This window comes from Dysidea avara, chromosome 2, assembly GCF_963678975.1.
Source record: "Dysidea avara chromosome 2, odDysAvar1.4, whole genome shotgun sequence".
NCBI classification, from domain to species: domain Eukaryota; kingdom Metazoa; phylum Porifera; class Demospongiae; order Dictyoceratida; family Dysideidae; genus Dysidea; species Dysidea avara.
Window position 1 is genome coordinate 35,500,571 of NC_089273.1, and position 27,021 is coordinate 35,527,591.

Sequence of the window (27,021 nt, forward strand, 5' to 3'; positions counted from 1 at the left end):
ATTCATCTATTTACTAGCTATCACTGAGTGGGTGTATAAATTTCTGATACCCAAAATTAGCCCTGTTTTGGGCAGCTTTTTTCAAGCGGGTAATAATATCACAGGTGGTAGTAATAGGGTGGGAGGGTGGTGGGTGGGCTTAACATAGGGGTATAAAATGAAGTAAGAAGACGAATGGAATCCAGAGGCCAAGTTTGGGCCCTCCATCGCCCTCAAATCACTCCATATTGACTGAGAGCACTATTGGCGAGCTCACTGTGAAGTCCCAGCTCACTACACCCATTATCACAAAGCCATGGCCATTTAATGGCGCCAATCTCCTACTCGTGGCTTTGATAGGGTCGGAAGAAAGCTGCTACAGAAACCAGACTTGCCAGTCCTGATGGAAGTACAGTGTGGAATATGATAGTGTGTTAGACCAGCAATCAATTTCTGGTAAAAACGTAAGTTTGATTTTGTGTGTGTGGAAGCCTGGTTATATGAAATCCGGTCACATATACTGGAACATGTTCCTTCAGTAATGAATAACTACCTCCATTTGCAACGTAACTATTTGAAATATTTACATTTTGTTTATATACCACTGCCTTTTATGGTTGAAGTGTCGAAGATTGTGCATTCAGTTCAAGTGGTGAATAATCTGGTGGCTTTTCATCACTATTGTCACTAGGTGTTATCGATGTCATCGTCCAGTTGTAAATAATCTGGATTATCACCGTGAAGGTGCGCATTATCTTGTAGTTGTGTACTTGCGCTTCCACTGCTATTGAAGATCCAATGATGTGCAGGCAGCCTCTTAGCTGGTATTCATTTGAAGGAAGTAATCCCTATACATTGTATTACAAGTCTTTGAAAAATTGCCGTGACATTGACAATGAGTCGATGACTGACAGCAAATAAGGAAGTTCAGTAATCCATGCCGTTTAACTTGGTCTAATGAACGATGACTGACAGTACAAATAAAGAAGCTCAGTAATGTACGCTATTTAACTTCGCAGTGGCATCCACGATGATGAGTACAAATAAGGAAGTCCAGTAATCTACCTGTTAATTACATCTGTGACATTGACAATGACTGACACTACTTTGTATATTACTGTGTCCTTGTGTGACACTAAAGAACTTGTAAGGTTTGTTTTTCATATTTAATTGTGAAATTGCTGTGTAATGAACGATGACTAGAAGTATTTGTATTTGATCGTAAATTGCCATGTAATTGACGATGACTTATGGCTCTCTCGCTAGTGTGGGGCTTGCCCCAATTAACTGATATACATGGTAGGTAAGTTGTCCTATATATAACTGCAACATACATCGACCAATTTCTGTCCAGGTAAGTGGTGATCCTAGCAACGAGGGAAGGTTTAAGATACATGCCAACCAAGCACCATGCAGCTTTTGAGTGTTAGTGACACAATGAACAGTTACTGTACCTACTTTCAAACTATCAGATGGACGAAATTGGGATCATGAAACAACTACCCAGGGAGGACGACTGTGGCATTACCATAATATTATTGTCCTGGGAGCTCATCTGCTTTGCTTGCACCTAAGTGATTCACATATTTTGATGCACTGTAGGTGATCACTATATAGCTCACTGTCACACATGCGAATGTCAATGCTGAATTTACTCATTTTTGTAAGCTTGTGGACTATTGGAACTTCCAACCCATTTACCAGGTCTACTAACTGAAGACTTCCAAGCAGTCGATGCTAGGGTCCGGCACCACACAATAGAAACACATGGCTGCATCATGCGATGCCTTGTAACCTTCATGACATTCATTACAGATAACAGTGTGTGACCCTTTTTAGCATGATGGGACTGCTTTAGTTGGCGAGTGATGTCACATCACCAGTAAATAAGCCAAGTGACAAATGGAAGGTGATTTTTTCTTGCATGAAATATATAGAATACTTGTTGTCAGGTGTTCTCAACTGATTAGTGACTGTATACTGACTGACTTTAAACTTTTGTACAAGGACCTCAGGTGAGATTAGGTTGGATTCTCATCACCCACGCCATTTATCACTTCCCAGTTTAGCTGGCATTCGTTGACCACTGGCACGTTAGCTCAGCACGTAATTGATGATCTATATTGGCCTTCCTGGCAAGTTAGCTCCCCATGTAGTTCACTTACCATCTACCATACTATTGTAGAATATGCTAACAATAGTACCGTAAGTTACATTAACACCGTCCACCTGAAGCAGTAGGAAAAGGGAAATTAATAGGCATAGTTTTGCTTGAATTTTGACACATCAATGCATTGATGTGATTAACTTCACCACCGGTAGCTACATGCAGGATACTGGTGGACCTTCAGCATCCTTAAAATGTGCAACCTTTATAATACTCAACTTCTAAATAAACTGATGTAATCGACGACTATTACGGTTTAGCTGACTCGATCTTCCTTGACTGCTGGTACGTCAGCTCAGCATACAATAAACGATCTTCGCGGTTCAGCTGCCCTTCCTTGACTGGTGGCACATTAGCTCAGCACATAATCGACCATCTTTGCGGTTGAACTTGCCTTCCTCAACTGCTAGCACATTAGTTCAATACGTAATTGATGATCTTCGTGGTTGAGCTGGCCTTCCTTGACTGCTGGCACGTTAACTCAGCACGTAATCAACTGTCTTCGCGGTTGAGCTGGCCTTCCTTGACTGCTGGCACGTTAACTCAGCACGTAATCGACTGTCTTCGCGGTTGAGCTGGCCTTCCTTGACTGCTGGCACATTAGCTCAGCACATAATCCACCATCTTCACGGTTGAGCTGGCTTTCCTTGACTGCTGGTATGTTAGCTCAGCCTGTAATCAACCATATTCGCGGTTGAGTTGGCCTTCCTTGACTGCTGGCACGTTAGCTCAGCACACATAATCGACGATTTTCGATAAATTTAATGTTTACGGTCCTAGCACCCTTATTATTTCTAGTTTAATTATGGTTTCGATACCATCCTGCGTCGTTCGACCCTTTCACAGCCCCCGCTTTTATCCCTCGCTCTTTCGCCACGTGAACACTGTGTTGTCATCCCTCAGCCATATGGCTATAGGGAGAACCCTTTGAGGCGGGGGCTTCTACTTACCTCGTGACGGTTGGGCAGTGGCAAAGCAAGTCAGTCTCGCTTGTCCGGCTCCGCTTTTGTGAGGCCTTCACTAAGCTACTCTAGGCCTGACTCCTGTTTTCTTTGAGCAGCGTCTTTGCTGGCAATTTTCTGCCATTCTCTCTACTCAGTTCCTTGTTATCCGCTGTAGCCGGCTGACTATCCCACACAAGTGTCTTCCTCTTATTGCGATCTCTCTTCTACTGTACTGTCTCACTGAAAGAAAAACTAGTTCACACTTCTGCCTCGTGTATGTTTATTGTTCCGTGCACGTGATGCCAGATAGCCTGCCACCATTTCCGTCCTCCATCTCCGTGACACTTTAAAGAACCGGACTACGATCGGCCAGTTAACCTGGGTTAAACTGTGTCTAACCCTCATCATATTTGTAGAGCTGTACCGATATGGGATTTTGGCATGTACTGATATCTGATATGGATACCACCAAAAGAAGCCGATAACCGATAGTCGATCCGATATTTGCATTACAAACAAAAGTCATAGTTAATCTCTTCAAAAGTGTACAGTTACCTACTCTACAACAACATGTGGATATATTCATTGCTCACTCTATGCCTGTGGCAGACATGGGGCCAAGTACATGAGTACTTATACTTAAGTACACTTAAGTACAGATTTGAAAGTACTTGTATTTTACTTAAATACTTTCTTAAATTCCCCAATGTACTTGTACTTATACTCAAGTACTTTGCTAAGTACTTGTATGTACTTGAGTACTTAAAGTACTTGTAAGTACTGCAAACATTGTACGTAGTTTGTACACAGTGGGTGTACAATAAAATATCAAAATTGTATGAAGGTGAAGTTTACAAGTTCTTGCGATTCTTCTACTGCCTTCCCCAACCTTACTATGTATCATGTTGCCACGACTAACGATGTTGCCAATGCTGTTGTTCAAGTCAGTGCGGTTTAAGAGTTTAAGAGAGAGAATGGTTGACAAAAACCAACCCCCCTAGGCGCACTTACATACTACAATACACTGAATACAGCATATATTTTACTACAGCAAAATGTACTTGTACTTTACTTAAGTACTTCCAGCATGTACTTGTACTTTACTTAAGTACTCTCTTGATTGCTGCTGGAGTACTTGTACTTGTACTCGGAAAATTCAAAAGTACTTGTACTTTACTTAAGTACTTTTAAATGTACTTGGCCCCATGTCTGGCCTGTGGTAATAGTGGCTTGGGTTTCTATTGTGCAATCCAGACAATTAGGCACCTACAAACATTTTTATGCATACTCCCATGGAGCCTTAAACGGATATTTCTACATTACTCCGCATTTTATTGGCTTGTGTGAAGGCTGGTACAGTAGGTTTTCTTGTGACTGTTCTTTTATTACAAAGGTACTATATATAACTGCTTCATTTATTTAAGACTGATAAGCTTTCCAGCAACAAACACTAGAATCGCGTGTATTTGTATGGCTTCTCATAGCGTAGCGCTTGCTGTCCAATGAACAATAAGTCACTGCTACTGAACAGCCACATGGATAACGTAGAAAACCAATATTATAATCCGTTTATGTACAAACTATTGCTGTATAAATATCGGCAGCGATATCGGTCCTCGTACTGTTCTGTACCAATGCCGAAATTGGTAAACATTGCCATATCGGTGGCTGATATTTTGGCCGATCCGATTATCGGTACAGCTCTACATATTTGACTGCTCTATTAGGGTATCTCAGCCCCCCAAAAAAAAACCTTTGTTTCTTTACTATAGATCCCTCTCTATGTACGTTATATGTGACCGGATCTGCGAAAACCCAACATAATGGCGCAAGCCTAAATTTTCAGTATAGGCTATTGATTGCAATGCGTAAAATATTTACGTAATTCGTAAAATTTAAATGCTTTGCTGTTTTTGAAGAAAGGATGCAATGATAAAAACATGGGTACAATCTTATTGACCTACTCAAGAAGAGTTCGAAAATCTTTGGTTCGTAGCAGTAGCCTAAAAGATACGTGAGTTATGGGCGTTTGTTTACATCATGTCAAAGCAGTTGTACGCGATTGATTTTTCTTCACTGATTTCATTTCTGTATGTAGTGAAGAAAGGTGGTAGGAGAAAAAATCACTGTGTAATGGACTACCCTATTCAAGACAAACACAATGGTGTAAGTTGCAACTCTGTACTGCATTGCGTTTGTAAGTTACAGTCATTTTTGTAAGCACCTGTAATTTATTTTCCCAACACTTGCTGTACAAATCGATCTCTCTGTTACTCAACTTTGTAGGGCTGTAACTCCAAACGTTGTTGGCAAATAAGGCTGACACTTGGCCAGAGCATGCACTCGGCTAAGTAGATTATAAATATTTAATAATAAAGAATTTGAAAATGTGCCATTATGTCGGGTTTTCGCAGATCTGGTCACATATGTTGCTATAAGTTGTTGTACTGTACAATGCAATTCTGTGCTGCCAAACTAAACGCCATGTTAGGATCCTGATGTAAAGTATTTAAAAATAATTTAAATTCAACTGTGGTTATCCTGAAAGCATGGACCCCCTTTCCCCATGCCCTTGGTATTTTGTACCACAGGCAACACAAAAAAAATTCTGGTTTCAGACTTCAATAACTAAAGTAGAAACCTTCCAAAAACTTACTTTTATATGCTTACAATGGATCTCTCCAACAGAAACATTGATTATCTTCCATGGCAAACTATTTCAATTTTATAATAACACTTATAACAATCAATTGTGGCTTTGAGTTTTACAACAATATGTTCTACCAGTACAATCATCTAACTTGTATCTGAGGTAGATGTAGTGCCTAGAAACCTGTTAAGTTGTTGTTATTGTAAACAATCCTAAAAATTAAAATCTAAATTAATCATACCACTGTAGTGAGGCACAGGTAAGTCCATGACGTGTGCATTGCATGTGCTGTGGTGTGCCAAAAGTCACTGAAGTAACATCGAACAGTGAAATAAATCAAGCACATAGCCTTAGACATTATTGAGTTATGCTTCTGTTTGCTTGAGCATATATATGTTTAATCAAATTCAGATTGAGGTCTTATAAACGGTACCACTGCCACATTCATATCAACGCTGTAGGTTGCTTTAATGAAGTAACTTGTTCCCAAAGTACAACCACATTCCCATAAAACATTACAACATATACCGCTGTGTATTTGGCTACATCACTGTAAGAGGCAATTGTCGTATTAGTTCAAAGACTTTGGCACATAATATTCAAAATGAATATTGTCTGTAGTTTTTTACACATGAAACTACTACACAATACAGGTAAGAAGTGGTACACATACCATGATGATGCAAAATGCACTCCAACAAGGAAAGCAGACTGAAAATTGTAAATTCAGATACAAATAGATTTATTTGTAATGTATCATATGCTACGTATATGCCTCACCTTTACCCTTCTTTGAATTTATAAACGCTATCATAAGGAAACACTATCTCGCCCAATATCTCCCTGTACAAAGTCAGCACACTATGGCGGCTAGAAGTATAGGATTTTTCAGTTGTACTGATATCCGACTAATCTGTACCTACAAGAGCCGATACCAATTATACCGGTCCGATTATTGTATATACAATCTGTAACGTGTAAAATAGAATTACAGGTGTATGATGCATATTCTAATGATTTTTAGAGAAAACAGAAGTGATGTAACTATAAGGGATCCATTAAACCCTGGAATTTATATCATCGATAGCGTTTACACAATACTTACCTCGTAGCAAGTCCCCCAAGAATACAACCATGATGGAAGGCAGCCAGAGGAGGTATGACACGCACATGTGAGCGCATATGATTTGTACAGGGAAGATATTTCATGGGGTTGTCAATGAAAAATACATGCCAATCGAACTCTATTCTTATGCTTAATTCAACGGTGCAATCTACCCCATTCAACCCCAGTGGTTCAGTTTTGATATACACAGCCTATTGGAGTAACTGTCACGTGATGAATAACTAACCATACGAAATAAGACCAAGCAGCAAGTTGGGAAGAGAAAACCAGTGAAACTCAATTGCACAATTGTCTATTTAAATAGCTTTGCAGTTCATCAAATCTTGCTTACGGATTGATTTTCCACGATTTAACCATTTTAAGAATGCAATTACTGAGGATTCTTTTCAGTAGCGCTTAATTCATGTCGTACCTCCTCTGGAATGCAGCACAAAGGCAATACCCAGGGTGATCTTTAAATAGAATACGCATAAAATTAACCACTCTATAATAACCTAACTAAGCTAAACTACTTTCTAATACACTTTACTACGTAATCGTTACAAAACTATTAAGTTCTTTCTGCTACACTTGCTTCTACCAGCTATCACTAGTAACTGCCTGAATTTATTAGAGTCATGAGGTGTAAAATGATGGAAGCTTAAAACAGCACTTAACCTTTTAAATTTCTTTTTGGTGATAGACAACTAACAAAGTTAAAGAAGGTTAGCTAAAGTAAATCATTTCAAGGTAGACTTTTGGGGGTGGAATCTTTTGTCACTAATAAATTTGGACAGTTACTCGTGTATGATAGCTGGAATAAGTAAGTGTAGCTGTAGTTTTGTAGCGATTATGTAGCAAGTGTATTAGAAAGTAGTTTAGCATATTCTAGAGAGCTAGTTTAGTTTTGTGTGTATTCTATTTAAAGATTGCCCTGAGGATCGACTTAGTGCTGCCTGCCGTCATGATTGTAGTCACGGCAGAGTTGCTACAAGGTGAGTATTGTATAAATGCTATAGATGGTATAAATAATCGTAAAATGTTAAGAATCTTTATTCTGTAATTCCGCTGTTCCGTTATTCCGGATTTTAATGAATCCCTATCTATAAGGCACAACTATACATAAGCCAAACAATTAAGCACCACAAATATTTTATTTAATATATGCCCCCTTGTCCGGATTATTCTGTGTTTTGATCACTTATCAAGATGGCTACTATACACAGATTATCAGTTTAGCTTTCCTGTGGTGTAGTTCTTTACTGTTAAAGTGTAACAGCTACCATTTTCAGAAGATCTGGGTAAGAATAGTTTACTACAAATAGCAGTACTTACACAAACAGTCATAAGGCTTCTCATAACTTAGTGCTTTAATGGAATAGTATAGAGGGGCTTTCTATTTGTTTGTAGTGAGCAAAAAGGCTTTTTATTGCTGCAAATAATGGCACTCATATTTGCCATACAAACTGTCGGTAGAAATATCGGTTCTCAGAGCATTTGTACCGATTACTGATACGGTAGAAATTGCCATATCGGCAACCAGTCCAATCACCAATCCAATTATCGGTGCATCTATAATGGCAGACATTTCGCTTTGTGACTTGGATAATACATGAAACGTAATTGCAACGTCATTGCAGATATTGCTCATTACTTCAATGTGAATTATGGAAAAGATTCATACTGTGCATGCAGTAAATATGTAAATTTTAATAAACTAAAATCATGGACATTATGCTACTATAAACCTGCACATGTATACTTTAGGATAGATTTTGTGTTTGGCTTTTAGTGCTATTTACCACTAGGAAAGTGTAAATGTTATGTAAATGAGTGGATAAAAGCTTGTTAATATATTTGTTAATGGTTTAATTGTAGTATGGTGTGATGACTTCTTCACGTCTACAAGGCGCATCAAGGTTAGCGTTGTAATTAGTTCTGTAAGGCTTGTAGCAAACATCAGCTTAGTGAAACAAAGCTTGTTGGGTGCTTATATCTTCAATACACTGTCAGTTCTGTTAGTGCGTGACGCTTGAATAACGTCACTTATTATTTGTGGTTTCTTTGGCATTTCACTACAGTATTCTATTACTTTACGTCAGTTTTCTACAGTATACTACTAGATAGGCTAGTTGTTGTGGCTTAGAACAGTTCAGTAGTAGTGGGCGCAGGGACAGACACCAAAAAAGTGTGTTTAATTGTATTTTTTTAGCGATAGGGAAGGATTTGTGTGAAACTTGTGAAAATTTGTTTTCGTGCACTGCACTTGTAATGCTAAAGCAAACCTTTCTTAATGGATTTCTGTCCCTGCTCATGTGTCTGCTGGCTGGTTCTCACTAATCATCTTGGCAAAAATGGTAATAGTTTCTCTGCGATTTGATGAGTAGCAATGCTTTGAAGCCCTTCACAAACCACACTATAACTCTTGAGCAATTAACACTAGCAGCTTCAAATCTACCAGCCTATTAGACTAGTCTATGGACTGTAATGGGCCAGTAAGTAAAGATGTATGCTTATTATCAAAGGCAAGTTATCACCTAAAGTATGAACCTTAACACTTCTGATCGTACAATGTATTATACAAGTACAACCATCCAAAAATTTCTAACATTTAAGATAATATCCTAACATCTGATGCTTCCCAGCAACTTTTTACACCACACTTATTTATAACAATGCTCAGAGGAAGTAAATGTGGGTTTGAGTTTTAAAATACATTTAAGTAGTTTTGATAAGGAATCAACATTAGGAGTGCAAACATTTGTTAATTCTAGTCTACAACACATTACAATAGGAGAATTAAAGACTTAAAGTAACATATTTACTTGATAGCAGATTTATAAATATACAGTCAAACCTCTATATAATGGGACCAATTGATTTGATGAAGTTTTACTGTTATAAGGAAGTTTTTTAGAAGTAATATTGAATTTGTAAAGGCCTATAGTGACCTCATAAACAGTCCTTTACAAGAAGGTAAAATGTACAGTGTCGATTGATTGATTTGTAACTGGGATAGGTAGCTTGTTGTTGATAGTATCCCAGGGAGCTGAAACATCACAGTCCAGTAAAACAACCAATCATTACATTTAACTAACACACACTGTAGGTAAAAATGTCAACTGTCAAGGGTCCTTTAACAGACATTCCACTACAGCTGACTTAGACAACTCACATGAATTGGAATACAGCTGTCTTCTGTCAAGTCCTCATCGCTGAGCTTGCAACAAAGTCTAGCAAAACAAAATAGTAGTGAAGTAGTGTAGATCAGTACAGACATACATACAAACAAGTGTACACACTTTTTTTATAAGTAAACTTTACAATTGTACATAATGTTTACAGTTGTGACAAGATCTGCAAGAATCCCACATGTTCACAAAAACCTGATTTTACAGTAGAATGCATTAAACACAATGGGTAAGAAATACTTACAAATTATATAAAACTCCATAAATTTTAATTTTAAGCACTGGTTTTGTGACAGACTGTATTGTAATATTGTATTGCTGCATATGTTGTAGATTACGTATGTACCCGACAATATTGTGACATATATGTATAGTGTGCTCTAATAAGAATTGGTTGTAGTCTGTTGCTGAACCGCGTATTATTATTATCCGTCTATACGGTCTTAATCATTGACAATACATGGTGTCAGAAGTGGGATTCAACGACGGCAAGCGTTCCTTTACAACCTGCAGCACAATTTTGTTTCAGCAAAATGGATGAGTGGCTAAAGACTATATAACCTCTTTACACCAGCTAGCACAAGGGTGCGAGTATGGCGCGATGAATGATGAGCTGATTCGTGATCAACTAGTCGTAGGGATAAGAGATGAATGTTTTGTTTAATCGTTGTCAGAACGTTTACAGATACAGTCAAACCTCACTGTGGAACAAGCCAAGAAATTTATAAGACAAAGAGAGGCAGTACAACAGCAACACAGCATACTAAAGGGCAAAAATGACACACAAAGTGAGACTCTTGAACCAATGTATGCAAATCCGACACAAGGGAGGAGAAATTCAGGCTACACTACACCCAGGCAAGTGTCATCTGCTCAAGCAGAACATTGTAGACGGTGTGGAAAAGCTTCCCATCTCCGTCAGGTTTGCCCTGCTAACAATGCTACATGTTTTCACTGCAATAGGAAAGGGCATTTTACGTAGTTATCAAAGATCATGGGAGAGCTTACTACTCCATCTCACCAACAAGCCAACAACCAACTAGCTGATTATGATCCATACTCCGATGCTGTTTACCTCAGTGCTGACAATGTTTACCTTGATACTGTCAATAATGTTAACGCTAACCAATGGAATGTCAAAGTGTTAGTTGGAAGTAATCCAATTGTCTTCAAAGTGGACACTGGAGCTGAGGTGACTGCTTTGACAGAGGAGACATTTCGTTACTTTTCCAAGCCAGTACCACAACTTCATAAATCACCACACACCTTGTGGGGAGCCAACTGGTCACCTCTTGATGTAGTCGGTGAAAGTCAAATGACACTCAGTTACAAGGACAAATCCAGTAATCAACGAGTATTTGTTGTCCGTGAGTTGCAACACAACTTATTGGGACTACCAGCCATCAGAGATCTCGAGATAACCACTGGCATCAATGCCATCGAACTGAATGCTCCAGTCCAGTATCCAGCACTCTTTAATGAATTAGATACCTTTAAGGGAGAATACACCATCAACCTGAAACCAGATGCCAACCCCTTTTCACTCTTTATGAACAGAAACATGCCAATACCCCTGCGCGAGAAAGTTAAACAGGAGTTAAACCGAATGGAGAGCCTTGGAGTGATTTCCCAAGTTACTGAGCCAACACCATGGTGTACGGCTATGGTGGTGGTACCCAAACCATCAGGATCCATCTGTACCTGTGTTGATTTCAGACCCTTGAATGAAAGTGTGATGTGAGAGGTGCATCCAATGCCAAAAATAGATGTCCCACTAGCTCAATTAAATGGAACTAAAGTATTTAGTATGTTAGACACAAACAGTGGTTTCTGGCAAGTGCCATTAGCCAAAGAATCACGTCTTTTAACTACATTTATAACTCCACAGAGTCACTTTTGCTTCAATAAGCTACCATTGGAATCATCAGTTCACCGGGACACTTCCAGCATCGTATCAGTGAGATACTTGATGAAATTCCAGGAGTTGTGTGTCATTTTGATGATGTTTTGGTGGCTGGGAAAGATCAGGAAGAACATGATAAGCATCTCCATGCAGTTCTTGAAAGGATTCAAGCAGCTGGACTTACTCTTAACAGAGATAAGTGCCAATTTTCATGTTCTAGAATTGTGTTCCTTGGCCATGTCATAGATGCCAATGGTGTATCTCCAGATCCCTGTAAGACAGAGGCTATCCAAAAGATGAAGTCTCCTACAACAGTCACTGAACTTCGGAGATTTAAGGGTATGATTAACCAGCTTAACAAATTTTCCCCTAAAATTGCTGAAACAAGTCAACCTCTTCGAGAACTCTTGAAGTATAACACTGCAGGGCTATGGACCCCAATCATGAAGACGCAGTACAAAAACTAAAGGAAGAAATAGCCTCATCATGAGTTCTTGCCCATTATGACCTTAATGCAGAAACTAAAATCAGTGCTGATGCATCAGCACACGGTCTGGGAGCAGTCCTCCTTCAATGTCAGTGAGTGGAAACCAGTGGCATTTGCCTCCCGTAGCCTCAGTGATACTGAAAGTTGCTATGCGCAAATCAAAAAAGAGGCCTTGGCTCTAGTGTGCTCTGCTGAAAAATTTTCTGATCATGTGCTAGGCAAGTCATTCCTTTTTGAGACTGACCACAAGCCACTCGTCGCACTTTTGGGAAGCAAACGACTAGATTCCCTTCCATCAAGAGTTCTCCGCTTTCGCCTCACAAGATTCCAACATTCTATTTGTCATGTGCCAGGCAAGACACTTTATATGGCTGACACACTTTCAAGAGCACCACTCGACACTCTTACACAGGAAATAACATCAGACACTGAAATGTTTATGCAATCCATCATTACCACCCTACCAGCAACAAGACATTACCTTGATACATATCGTACGGCTCAACTTAAAGACCACACTTGTTCCCAGCTCATACAGTTCTGTGACTCTGGGTGGCCAAATTGTAACAGTCTCAGAGGTGACCTCCGTAAATACTGGCAAGTCCGTGCTAGCCTCACTGTAAATGACAACCTCCTCTTATTTGGTTCAAGAATAATTGTGCCTGAAGCTATGAGAGCAGAAACACTTAGGAAGATACACCAAGGCCACCAAGGCTTTCAGAAGTGTCAATCTAGAGAATCAGCAGCAGTTTGGTGGCCAGGGATCACAAGAGCTTTTGAAGATTTCATCAGAGTATGTCCTGAATGTCAACAGACAATACTTGTACAGAGAGAGCCACGGTTAAGCACTTCGTTACCCAGTTACTCCTGGGAAAAGCTAGCAACGGACCTATTTGACCTCAAAGGTAAAACATACATCGTGTTAGTAGATTACTACCCACGTTTTGTTGAAGTATAACAACTTCAATCAACAACAACTTCCAGTGTTATTTCCTTCCTTAAACCTATCTTTTCAAGGTATGATATCCAGAAATCCTGGTAAGTGACAATGGGCCACAATTTGCATCTGAGGAAATGAGTCAATTTGCTGAAACCTTTTGGACTTCGTCATGTTACTTCCAGTCCCTACTACCACAATCAAACGGTCAAGCTGAGCACACAGTACGCACTATCAAAAATCTACTTAAGAATGCGAAAGACCCATACATGGCACTACTAAGCTACCATGCCACCCCACTATAGTGGTGTAATCTCAGTCCAGCTGAGCGATTTCAAGGGTGTAGGATAACAACAGATGTTCCCCAGCCAAAGAGCTCATTTATTCCTCATACCCAACAGCTCAAGGAGCTTCACGATAAATAAAAATCTAGTCGGAGTGAATATTACAATAAGGGTCACCGTGCTTGCTCTCTTCCACTGTTGACCGACAATACACCTGTATGGGTTCAGACTGAGAATTCTAAAGTACCTGGAACTGTTGTTCGTCAGGCACCCACTCCCCGATCTTACATTTTATCAACTCCTAATGGGCAGATGAGAACAGAATAAATTTGAGACTTAGACAAGAAGCAGACATTCCACAAACAGAGAGCAGAGTTCCAGAGAATTGTAATGACATACCTAGTAGAGTTGTAACCAGAAGCCAATCAGGGGCAGTAATTAGACCACTTGATAGATTAAGATTTTGAAAGGGGAGATGAGACAGACTGTATTGTATTGTAATATTGTATTGCTGCATATGTTGTAGATTATGTATGTATCCGGAAATACTGTGACGTATATGCAGAGCCTTGAATTATGGTTAGACATCTGCCATTTTCTGACCATTTCTGTCTAATGTCTGAACACTTTTAAGAAGTTTTTGTACAGTACTATTGAGTGTGTCCGACCAAATAGCAGGACTTGTCAGATCATTTCCAAAACATAATCTCAGGCCCTGTATATGTATAGTGTACTCAAATAAGAATTGGTTATAGTTTGTTGATGAACGGCGTGTTATTATTATCCGTCTATATGGTCTTAATCGTTAACAATACAGGTTTCACGATAAATTCAAAGAAAGGTGCTAACAGCAAAACCTGTGGTACAGCCTGTATGTGGTAAGGTGTTCGAAAACCTTCAGTGTTCCCAAACAAATGGAAGATATGAGCATTAGTCTGCCTTGCATTGGATGAACAGTTTTTAGTCCCATTTTTTCTACTGGAGTTATTGCAACTTGCCAAAAAAGACTTGAACAAAACTTACTCAGTAATGGATTCATCTGTTCATCAAGAACGTGATAGTGAAAGTTCAATTTCAAAACTGGACTATATTTGTAAATCATGACCATTAATTTAGTTTACATTGTCACTATACAAATCAATCTTTTCGGTTGTTACCATTTTGTAGAGCTACATGGTACCACTCAAATATAACGTCATCTCATGAGAGTATGAGTTATTAATAAACAAGTTAATTAAAAGGTGTGGCACCCATTTCTTTTGTGGTATTCATCCCATTTTGTTTGGGATGAATACTCCCAATTGATATTAATGCATGCATGGTGTTACAAAGCCAATTAAAAGAGTTGTATATTGCATGGTTAAAGCATGATGGAATAACAAGTTGTGTTCATGAAAAATTGAAATGAGAGACAAAATTTTAAGTCATGTTCCCTATTTTTGCAGGCCTGGTCACACTGATATGAATGCTCTATTAGAATATACACTGTACATATTTGACTGCTCTATTAGAGTATCTCGGTCTCAAAAATATTTCAAAAGTTTGTGTTTTCACTGTAGATCCCTCCCTACTTGTGAGTTTTATGCTATTGCGCTGTACTGCTGTATTACATGCTGCTACAGTGTAATTCTGTGTCAAACTAAAGGCCATGTTAGGATTCTGATGTAAAGATTATAAACTGGGGTCTCCTGAAAACTTGAAACCCCTCCCTGCTCCTATGTATGTACGTATGCCCCTGGCATTTTGTACCACAGGGCACATAATAATTTTTCTGGTTTCAAACTTTAACTAACTAAGGGCCAGTAAGGGGTCATCCACAATTTCACAAGCTAGAGGGGAGGGGCTAAAATAGTATGCACACTTTAAAAAAAAGCCGATCACACTACGTAGTTGGCAAGACATCCAAATGCAGTCCATAAGACTCTTGTAAACTGCTCTTGCTAATTAAAAGCAAGTGTCCATTTTAACGGTGGACTAAAAAGCAAGCTGACGCTATCAATGCATGGGCCCAGATTGGAAATAGTAGACTATTGTGTATTTCAGCGAACTCTAGAGAACTATGTAGGGCTACGAAATGAGGTTTTATAAGCTGAAGGAAAGGCAAGATAAAGCCCACTGAATCGTTTTCAAACAACAGGTAAGACAGTTATCAGCGTGATAACACTACAGGCTTCATACCTTTACAACAGCACTTACTTTCTTTCTCTTTAGTCTTAGTCTAGCACTACTGATAAACAATTACAACTGAATAGCACTTAGCCACACTGTTTGTTGCTTTTTGTTTTCTACCTGCAGAATGTGTTGTGGGTTTAGGAATACAATTGGGTATGGGGGGTGGATTATGTGGGTACTAATTTGTTGTGGGTTACCTATAGGGAAAGCCTGTCTCTGCAGAGGCCACATCTGCTGACTCCAGGCTATGGACGAATGGTCCAACAAACCACATTCTACGTAGCACTGCTGTTGCTACTGCCAGTGATGGAATGGCTTTATATGAACAGATTGAGAACGAGTTGTTTCTGTGACGTGTACACCTTTACAAAAGTACATCAGGTTAATACTACTGCCTGGTGTACAAACTTTTCCTTCAGGGTATCAGCTTCTAAAACATCAAAATGATAAAGCCATAAGACGCTTAAAAGATAAAACAAAGGTCATAACATGCAATATTAAAGAAGTATCTATGTATTTATTCTGCTAAACAATACATCCATATGTGCCAACATTTATATAGTATGCTTTGGGCTAGGGGGAAGGGGATCAAAAACAAGTATACTCTTTGTACGCTCGTAAAAAGGCTGAAACTTGTGATGACCCTATTTTAGAAACCTTCTAAAACGTTTGCTATTGTATGCTCTTCTTATTCACCTAAGTTTGAAAATCTTTGCTTTGTAGCAGTAGACTAAATGATATGCGAGTTATGTCCGTTTGTTTACGTCACGTTGAAGCGATCATACACGATCACCCTTTCTTCGCTGATTTCGTCTCTGTATGTAGTGAAGAAAGATGACAGAATGAAAACCTTACCCAGTGATGGACTCCCCTGAATACGATGGCACAAGTATAACTTTGTACTGCTTTGCGTTGGTACAGCCATTATTGTAAGCACCTGTAGATTATTTTACCATTACTTACTGTGCAAATGATCTTGCTACTTTGTAAGGCTGTGACTCTAAAAGTTGTTGGCATACAAGGCTGAAACTTAGCCAGAGCATACACTTGGCTAAGTAGATTATAAATATTAGAATTCAAAAATGCACCAATTATGTAGGGTCTTCGCAGATCAAATAAAATCATGGACATTATGTTACCGGGTACATGCACATTTTTTAAAAATTTGTGCAAATATAATTCCAACTGACAATACATCAGTTAACACTTCTGATTGTACAATGTATTACACAAGTACAACCATTCAAAAATTTTAACAACAACTGAAAAAACATCCTCACATATTTTGATGTCAGTGACTATGTTACACCATACTCATTTATAGTGATGCTCAGAGGAAGTAAATGTGGGTTTGAGTTTTAAAATACATTTAAGTTGTTTTGAAAAGGAATCAACCATAGAAGTGCAAGTATAATACATTAGGTGGCTACTATGAGCTTGTGTGCCAGAAGCCCACAGCGTTTATATGGATTCACGAGTGACTGACCTTGTTTAATCATTTGTCAATACAGTGAAACCTGTCTAATCAGGTCACTGCATAAAGAGGTCACCTGTCTAAACTGGCCATTTTAAAAACCCCCACATGTGCCAACTCTGTACAAAGTGACCTGTGCAATGCAGCCACCACCTTAATGAGGTCAGAAAATTTTGTCCCTATGATGACTGGAATAGACAGGTTTCACTGTACTGTCATTCATTTTAACTTCTCTCAAAAATGCTATTTCCTTGCTTAAAACAACTCCTTTGCCTGGTTTCTGCTTCAAACATGTCTAGTCAACACTTGCAACAGTATGTTCAGATACAAGCCGTGGCTCTTATGACAATAATTCTAGGTCGTGGAGCGGCTACTATCCGGTGCGGATATTATACGAGCCATGGCTATTAACCGGTCAAATACAGTATACAGTGAAACTTCTGTATAATGGAACCGATTGATTTGATGAAGTTTTAAGGAGGTTGGCTTTAGAAGTAAAATTGCATAAATTTGTAAAGGCCTATAGGGACCTCATAAACAGTCCTTGGTAAAATGTAGTGTCAATTGATTGATTTGTAACTGGGATAGGGAGCTGAAACATCACAGCTCCAGTAAAACAATGTACAATAAATACATTTAACTAATAGGCACAAGTGTCAAGGGTCCTTTAACAGAGGTTCCACTACAGCTGACTTAGACAACTCACATGAATAGGAATGTAGCTTTCTTCTGTCAAGTCACTGAGCTTGCAACAAAGCCTAGCCAGACAAATAGTTGTAAAGTACCATAGATCAGTACATACATACATACATACATACATATATACATACATACATACATACATACATACATACATACAAGTGTACACACTTTTATTTATAAGTAAGCAATACTATATTTGTTAATCCAAAAACTGAATTTGTTACAATATAATACTCTCAATAGCAGCTTGACGTATTATATTGAAATACGTCAAGCAATTAGCCAATAGAATTAGTATTACACTTATTAGGGTACCTTGACAAAAATCTGTAATACTAATTTGATTGGCTAAAGTAGTGTAGTGTGTTCCTATTAGACATAAATGTCCGACTTGACAACTAGTGTCACCACAGTGATAGGTGCCCATGGCATAGCAACGATATGGTTGCTTAGCAATGATGGTAGGTAACCATAGCTAAATGTGATTGGTCTTTTGCAATGGGTATTTTTCTGTTGCCTAGTAACAGTTGCCATGGTTGTCAGATTAATTTGCAATAGGATGGATGGCTGTGGTATCAAGGATTAATTCGCCTCACACTATTTCCTTAATGTTAACAATGCGAGAACTATTAATCCCGAATACCACAGCCATCCGTCCTATTACATATACAAATACTGTATACATTTGTGACCAAATCTACAAGAATCCCACAGTTGCACAAACCTAATTTTACAGTAGAATGTATTAAACACAATTGGTGAGAAATATTTAGCATACAAATTGTATTGAAAATTATAAACTATAATTTCTAAACACTGGTTTCATGATGAATTCAAATGAATGTGCTAACAGTAAAACCATGGTACATGGTAAAGCAAGAGATGTTCAAACCCCTTTATTTAGTATCAGCAAACAGAAGATACAAGCATTAGTCGACGTAATGTATTTCGAGGACTGGAATCATGAACTGGACTCGCAGACTGGACTCATGGACTGAGTTGGAAACAGTTTTTAAGCAATAATCCAGGCATTATCCATCTCTGGCAACACTTAAGACACCACTATTGAGCTACAACTGCTGGTACTGTATTTCTTTACATGTCATTAAGCTAGTGCATGCACCAAATCATTAGAATACACTCAGATACACGTGTACTAGCAGTGATAAAGCATGATAGAGGTTATTGCTGTAGCGTAGATGTTTTCCTTTGTTGCTTTAGCACTAGTGTTTGGGCTGTAGACAGTTGAGCTAGTAATTATTAGAGGTGTACCGATATAAGAAAACTAAACCGATCCGATATGGATTAATCATTTTCAAACCGATATGATACCGATACGATACCGATACGATATACCGATATAACTAAGTGTAGCTATTTATGTTTGAGGAACCACATATGCCATGTTTAACTTTATTTTAGCTACTGAAGAAACTACTGAAGACAGTCTTAAGATTATTGGCTATGCTTGGTTACCCATGGTGGTGTGGCCTCTATTGACAGCTCAGACTATAAGGCACCCACAAATATTTTAATACATGCCCCTGCCAAGATTAGTCCAGATTAGTCCAGATTAGTCCAGATTAGTCCAGATTACTCCGCATTTTACTGGCTTATAGAGATGGCTGGTTGTTTTATGCTGTGCTCTTGGTTCATCTTTGTTCCCCAGGCTCATCACTATGAGTGTTTGTTGTATGATTGGTAAGCTTTGTGACAACAAAACAGTGATTATCCATGCACTTAGATGGCTTCGCACAACGTACTGCTTTTAGACAAGGAAGATAACTACTGTTTCCCGCTCTTGTTAGCTAAATAGTAGGGTTTATAATATGGCTTGATCATTGGACAGTGTCCTCAAGATAGTTCAGTTGTATATCGGTGTATCGTATCGGTTTTTAGCAGCAATATCGGCTCCCGCCGATATAGTAGAAATGTCTATATCGGCCACCGATACGATATATATCGGTATATCGGTACACCTCTAGTAATTATTCTTAGCAGTTAGCTATAGGTGGGACCTCCAGGCGATGTGATGGGGCTGTGCAAAAAAACTGGCTCATCACTGGATCAAAAGTGCTTTACTGAACAAAATAAAGCACTCTTTGCGGTGCAATAAAGCACTCTTTGTGGACAATAAAGCATAGTTGCCCACACGCTATAGTGCAGGCTAATAGCCTGCGGCACTTATGCCAATATGATTAATCACCCAAGCCGGTGAAGGCTGACACCCCTCACCGCGCTGAGTGATCAATCACCCCAGCCAATACAAGTTCTACTACTGGATTGCTTTTATAGACATACCTAAATGCTTTGACGAGGGGTGGGAGAAGGCAACATTGCTGTTACTTTTGTTAATGTAAATGGACAAGCCCTGGAGATATCTTCGCAATACTTTATCATGTGCACAATAGAATTGATTGTGGGTTACGACCCAAGCCTGCCAAAGTACATGATGAACATCTATCATGCCAAACTATGGTGAACTACGCATGAGTTACCTTGTTAAACTAGTTAGCGTACATTCTGGCTGCTAATAGCTCATGCAACGTGTGTTATTGACAAGTCCTAGTACATGGTGAAGCTGGCTACATGACTAAAAATTTCCATAAATCATTTAAAGCATTGCCTTGCTTGCGCTATATGAAAAATAAACCACTCGGTGCTTGGCCTTTATGCTAATCAAGTACTTGGCTTCGCCTTGTGCTTTATTTTTCATATAGCAGTCGTGGCAATACTTTAACATATATAAATTTGTAGATTCATACTTTTAAAATTTGTATGAATATAATTTCAACTGACAAAACATTAGTTAACACTTCTGATTGTACAATGTATAATACAAGTACAACCATCCAAAACTTTTAACAAGAACTGAACCTCATATTTCTTATGGCTGATTGACTTACTGTATGTACTAACCGATATCTTCAGACCAATAATGATTACGGAAATGGGCTTGTTTTTTCACTGTTAGATGCCACTTCTACCCACAAGTATGAGTGATTAAACAACTCATCAATTAAGGGATGTGGCAACCATTTCAATTGCGAGTCTTTATCCCTCACGGTAAGGAATAGTAGTCAGTCTCATATTGGTTGGGTGACTAATCAACTCTTAGCCTACAATTGACATGATACATGTCAGTTATATCATGTGCCCTCCTGATATGTACACCCAAGCTTAAGGGCCGCCCAAGATTGAGGGCCATCAGGCCCTTGGGCTTGGGTATACATATCAGGAAAATCACTTGGGCCCATGATACAACTATTACTTGTCACTTGATGACACTCACACCTTATACACATCAGTTTACTACCCTAACACAAACCATCTCAGGTAACAGTCAAATAGCACAGCTATATAGCCTACAGCTACAGTACACACATAGTTCTACAAAGGACCAGCCATTCTACTTGTTCTATTTATTTATTTTTCTTGTTAAACATTGAAAATGTTAGTAAGTGTAAACATTACAATTTAGAATTTCAATAGAGTAGGGACCATAGCACATCAATCTAAAGTACTGAAACAAGCTGGAATAGTGCACGATATTAAATCACAGTAAAACAATAAGTGCTATATCCCTACTGTGCATTTTTAATATGCACAGTAGGGATATTCACTTCTTAATGTTTTACTGTGATTTAATATCGTGCACTATTCCAGCTTGTTTCAGCACTTTTTATCGATATGCTATGGTCCCTACTCTAGTAATGTAAATTGTCCGTATTTTTTATAGTGGCTATTATGATTGCAGAGATGCTTTTTTCGAACAGTTCTTAATTCGTACTGCTGTGTAATGGGTTGAACACAGCCGACAACAAAGCGTAATGGATACTTCACTTTTTAGAACTGTGGTGCATGGCACCATTTCTTTGTTTCGGTATGCATGGATTGCCCAGGTGCTTTTCGAACAGTTCTTGACCCAAAATGCATGCTGTGTAGCTGACAACAGAGCGTAATGGATATTTCACTTTTCAGGCGAATAGATGGGGCAGGCGGCACCATTTCAGATGCTGTATGCGTGGGTTCCCATGCTATTGCCAAATCGATACTTTTTGCTGTCAGCAAAGATGAATGGGACACAAAGGAGGACACTGGCACGTAAGTCCACGAGAATGCATTGTACATACTGTGGTATGCCAAAAGGCATTTCTCGGGCCGAAGTGATGTCTAACAATGAAAAATCAAGCGTGTAGCCTTAGCCATTATCGAGTCACGCTTGTCTGGAGGCATCAGTCAGTCAGTCAGTCAGTCAGTCAGTCAGGCAGTCAGTCATTCAGTAGAAAATTTTGTTAAATAAAGTATTTTTTAAATTCCATAGCAACCTGTTGAAACCATTTTGGGTCGACCTGAAAGCTTGTTTGGGTTTAATTTTACCTAACCAACACTTCCTCATCATCGCCAGGAAAACTCGAGGCTGGTTATTGGGTGATGTTATTTTGTGGATCATGCCTACTCCTTTGTGGTCCCTCCTATACACTACTACCGCAGTGCATTTGTAGCAGTTATTAAATTGTAGCAAGACGCAGGCTATCGTAGACACTCTGACTCAGGCAATAACACATGCAGTTTGAGGCTGTATGGAAACCAGCCTTTAGACAAATCTGAAGAATTACTAATTCTTAGCATATTGTAATTAATTAATTAATGCTTCAGTCTGTCTTGCTTGTCTGTTGGGTTGTATCACCAATTTCCATCACCCAAACATGCTGAATAGAGTAAAAACCAACCACAATGTCCCTTATAAAAATTTCAAGGACATACTTAAGGGGTTATCCATAATTTTCAGCCTTTATCCGAGCATACAAACCGTACGCTGGGGGTAAGAATTTATGTACGCTTTTAAAAGGCTGATGATCACATGTTTGATTTTAAATGGCGACTGAGGAGTTTTTGTTTCAGCTGGCAAGAAATATTAATGCAGTTCATAAGGCTCCAGTAAATCACTATCAGCACTTCATTAATGCGAAAGTTTTCTTAAAGTGTGGACTACTAAAGTGAGCTGATGCTGTTAAACAGGCTCAAGGTGACTGGAAATTGGCTTCAAAATCCGAAGAAGAGTATGAGGCTACCATGAAACTAGCCAAAGAAATGATAAGAAAAATGAAGACAAGGCCCATTGAATATTTTTTCAAAGTAACATAATTATTGTTTGTATTAATGCACACTTACCTGTACTCACTTTCTCTTCCATAAGCCTATACTCTAACAATATTGATACAAATATAACCATAAGGTGCTGCTTTAGTATACTTGTTGTTTTCTACCTGAAAAAGGTGTTATTGTGGGTTTAGGGACCAACTATTGGGTATGGTAGGCTGGATTTTGTGGGCATAATTTGTTGACATTGCATAGTTGTGACATTTGTGGGTTGCCCATAGGAGAGGTCTGTCTCTGTTAAAGTTGTCACTCATCAGCTCTGACTATGGTGAATGTACAACAAACAAGTACAGCTGTTGCTGCGGCTAGTGGCGGGGCAACTTTACAGGAGCACATTGAAGAAAACCAAGAAAGAGTTATTTCCATGATGTGTATACATTTGCAAATCTCCCCAAATGATCTGCTAACAGATGACATTAAAATCCATCCAGAGTTCATGAAAGTTTTGACAATGGTGCTGTATCAACTAACCAGTATTATGATCTTATGTCAACTTGGAAGGGAAAGCAAGCTTTTGTGAAAAAAGAATCTAAATTACATAAGGCACACCTAGATGTGGAAAAAATGTTGGAAGTTTTAAAACAAAATATCAAGGAGCTATGTAGTATGAAAATAGCGTAGTCCAACTTGACAGCTCAACTGAAATCATGCCAGGAAAAACTGTACAAAATTTCATCATTCTTTTTTGACACAAAACAAACTTTGGAGGATGCTATTCCTTTGTTACAAGGATGTATTAGAGCCCAAAGGCAGAGGAGTTTCAATAAACTCACAGGATCAAAGGAATATGTGTTTTCTGTCAGCAATAGTGTCAGTCTTACCTAGGATGCTGCAGTTAATAAAATTTATGAAGCTGAATTGCTTGGTAATAATGGTTTGTCACCATTGAATGCTCAACAGCTAGCTATTTTCCCATCACTTAAAGATAAGTGCCACTGGAGCGGATTGGCTTGTATTCCAGATTATGTGATCTGTCAGGAATATGATCTAGACAAAGACACGGAGGATACTGTAAATCAGGTTATCCACCAATTAGAAGAACACTCTCCTGTTGCTTGCATTAAGAGTGGTAAACGCTCTGTGCTGATTGAAATGGTATTAAACCTGGATTAGTCAGTGAGGTTATGATGCTGGACAAAAGAGATGATTCTGATGAAAGCTCCCAGGAAGGGTCTAGCACTATACAGAGTGATACAGAGGGTATCATGTTCTATAGACAAACAGGCCCAGTACCATTACAGAAGAGGCTCCCACAGTTATTGACTGAAATGCTTGATTTTATTAAACTCCATGGTTTTGCTGCACATGTACGAAGACGATGGACTGGTACTTCAAGCACATGTGGGTATGCTTGGAAGACATACGACAGCATGTGTTGAAAAGTGTGGATGGCTTGACCAAAATTTCAAGATCAAAAATCTACAATCTTTTGAAACCAGCCAATGAGAATACATGTGAAGCTACTCGACAAAAAGACTGTTTGGATGTTCGTGTTGGTGTAAAATCATGTGATATCAGCAAGAGCAATCCTAATGCTCATGAATACTTTGCTACGGTATCCACAATACGCCAAATGAGTGCAGAATATACAGGTGAAGTAGTTATATTTTCTTGTGATAGTAAGGCTAAAATTCATATTGGAGGCCAAGCAGTCTCTAGCTTTGCACTTTTTCCCAAGTGATGATGTTCCTCATTACCACGATCATGATTTTCCAGTTCCAGGCTACCAAATAGAACCAGATGGTTTCCTAATGCCGACATCATCAAATAGAGATATTAAAATAGTCAAGGATCCTTTGGGTCGAGATATTGTGGACACACGTGCAACAGGACCTCTTTGGGTTAAGAACACATCAATTACCATAGTTGACCATCTGGGTGATCTAAGCCACATCCTAAAAACAAATCCAGATTTAAACAGAGCAGTCTTAGCACTGATATGTGATGGAGGGACTGACTGGTCACCAAAGTCTATACTATTCTATCTTGGAAGATTTTGGAGAGATTACAACTATGACATGCTGATTTGCGTTTGTCATGCTCCTGGCCTTTCTAGGTACAATCCAATAGAACATTTGTGGTCTCCATGTTCAAAGTGGCTTGCAGAAGTTTCTTTTTTGGCTTGTCTTCCAGGTGAAGACAGATCACCTTCTCAACAATCCCTCAGCGAAGAAGAAAAGAGTGCAAAGGAAAAACAAGTTTTTACAAATGCTTTGAATGCACTTGATAGTTATTGGAATGGCAAAGTCCATGATGGGTTTCGAATTACCTCCAAAGGAGTAACAGAAGCTTATCCAGACCAGTACAGAGATTTTAGCACAGTCAAAGATACTCTCCAAGGTAGCTTAAAGTCCATTAGAGAAAGTGAAGTGAAAAGCAAGGTATTGGATGAATGGAAGTATTTTATGAAACACGTGGACAGGCGAAGGGGCTTTGTTTGTTTTCGCAAGGGTATTTGTAATGACCATGCAAGTCATTGCAAGAGGAATGAAGTCCGAACACTCAACATAATGAAGCTACCTATTCGTAGGAGATGGGCATTCCCACCGATTACACCTGATCCACAACACTTAGATCACTATATGACATTTGACCAATTAAAAAAGCTTTGAAATTTAGTAACCCAGAACACCTTAAAGAAGTGATGAACAGCCACTATGAAAAGTGTCGATATGTGTTTACAAGTGAAAATGACAAGGATAGACATTTACAATTGATCCATGGTGGCATTAGGTCAAGAGCTGAGCTGACTTCAGATGATACTCCAAGAAGACAAAGGTTAACACTAAATGCCCAGTATGTTCAGAAACATTTGCTTCACGCTATCAGCTCCAAAAACATCAAAATGACAAGAACCATAAGTTAGGGAGAGGAAGGCCCAAGAAGACATAACAGATATAATTACATGTGTTATATGAAAATGGCTATCTGTGTCTTGAGTATTTATTATACAGTTATGTTGTCCTATTATAATGTGATGATAACATCGAAAAACATTTATACAGTACGCTTTGAGCTAGGGGGGAGGGGGTTAGAAAAAAGAATACTCTTTGTACGCTTGCAAAAAAAGCTGAAAATTATGGATGACCCCTAACTAATATATCATAATACCATTTGTCTGAACATTATCCGTAAGGTTAATACACACATGAAATAATATCATCTTTTAAACATGGCAACACAACTTCTGCATAACTTAACTTATGGAGATCTAATATGAGTGATGCAAGTACAAGAGTCTATGAAGGGACCAAGAGAATTCAGAATAAATCATTATATGACTGGATCTGCAAAAACAGGACATAATCGTATATTTTTCAAATTCCTGTTTATTAAATATTTATAATCTACTTAGCCAAGTGTACCCACTGGCAAAGGTTCAGCTTCATATACCAATAACTTTTGGAGTTATAGCCCTACAGAGTAGCAACAACAGAAAAATCGATTTGTACAGAAACTATAGGGAAAATAAATTACAGGCGCTTACAAAAACGGCTGTAACTTATCAACAGATTGAGGTATGGAGCTGAAATGTTTACCATCGTGTTCATCATGAATATGGGAATCAATTGCTAGGTAATTTGTTCTTTTACTCACCCTTCCTCATTGCATACAAAGACGAACTTCGTGATGAAAAATCAATCGCGTACGATCGTTTTGACGTGACGTAAACAAACGCTCATAACTCATGTATCCTTGGGTTTACTGCAACAAAACAAAGATTTTCCAACTCCTCTTGAGCAGGCGCATAAGATGATATCCAAGTTTTTATTGTTAGTCCCTTCCTTCATTGGCATTCAAAAATTTACAGATTTTTTTCCAATAATATGCAAGTATTTCACCCAATGTATTCAATGCTTTAT

At 38.6% G+C, this 27,021-nt stretch overlaps 1 protein-coding gene across 7 annotated transcripts in view; it reads right to left on the minus strand.

Moving 5' to 3' along the window:
* Positions 1–27,021, minus strand: part of LOC136247174 (uncharacterized) — a 44,513-nt gene that overhangs the window by 16,470 nt on the left and 1,022 nt on the right. For 3 of the 7 annotated variants that reach the window (XR_010697157.1, XR_010697156.1, XR_010697154.1), the window contains exons 2-3: positions 18,000–18,051; positions 10,021–10,078 (exon numbers count right to left, since the gene is read on the minus strand). Coding sequence is in view for 2 of the 7 variants with exons in the window: in XM_066038809.1 (XP_065894881.1) it covers positions 10,021–10,078 (58 nt within the window). In the remaining 5 variants the exon portion in view is untranslated. Of the gene's footprint in view, positions 1–6,520; positions 6,660–10,020; positions 10,079–17,999; positions 18,052–27,021 lie in introns of all 7 variants that reach the window. The other 4 variants (XR_010697158.1, XM_066038809.1, XM_066038810.1 and 1 more) reach the window with 2 other exon arrangements.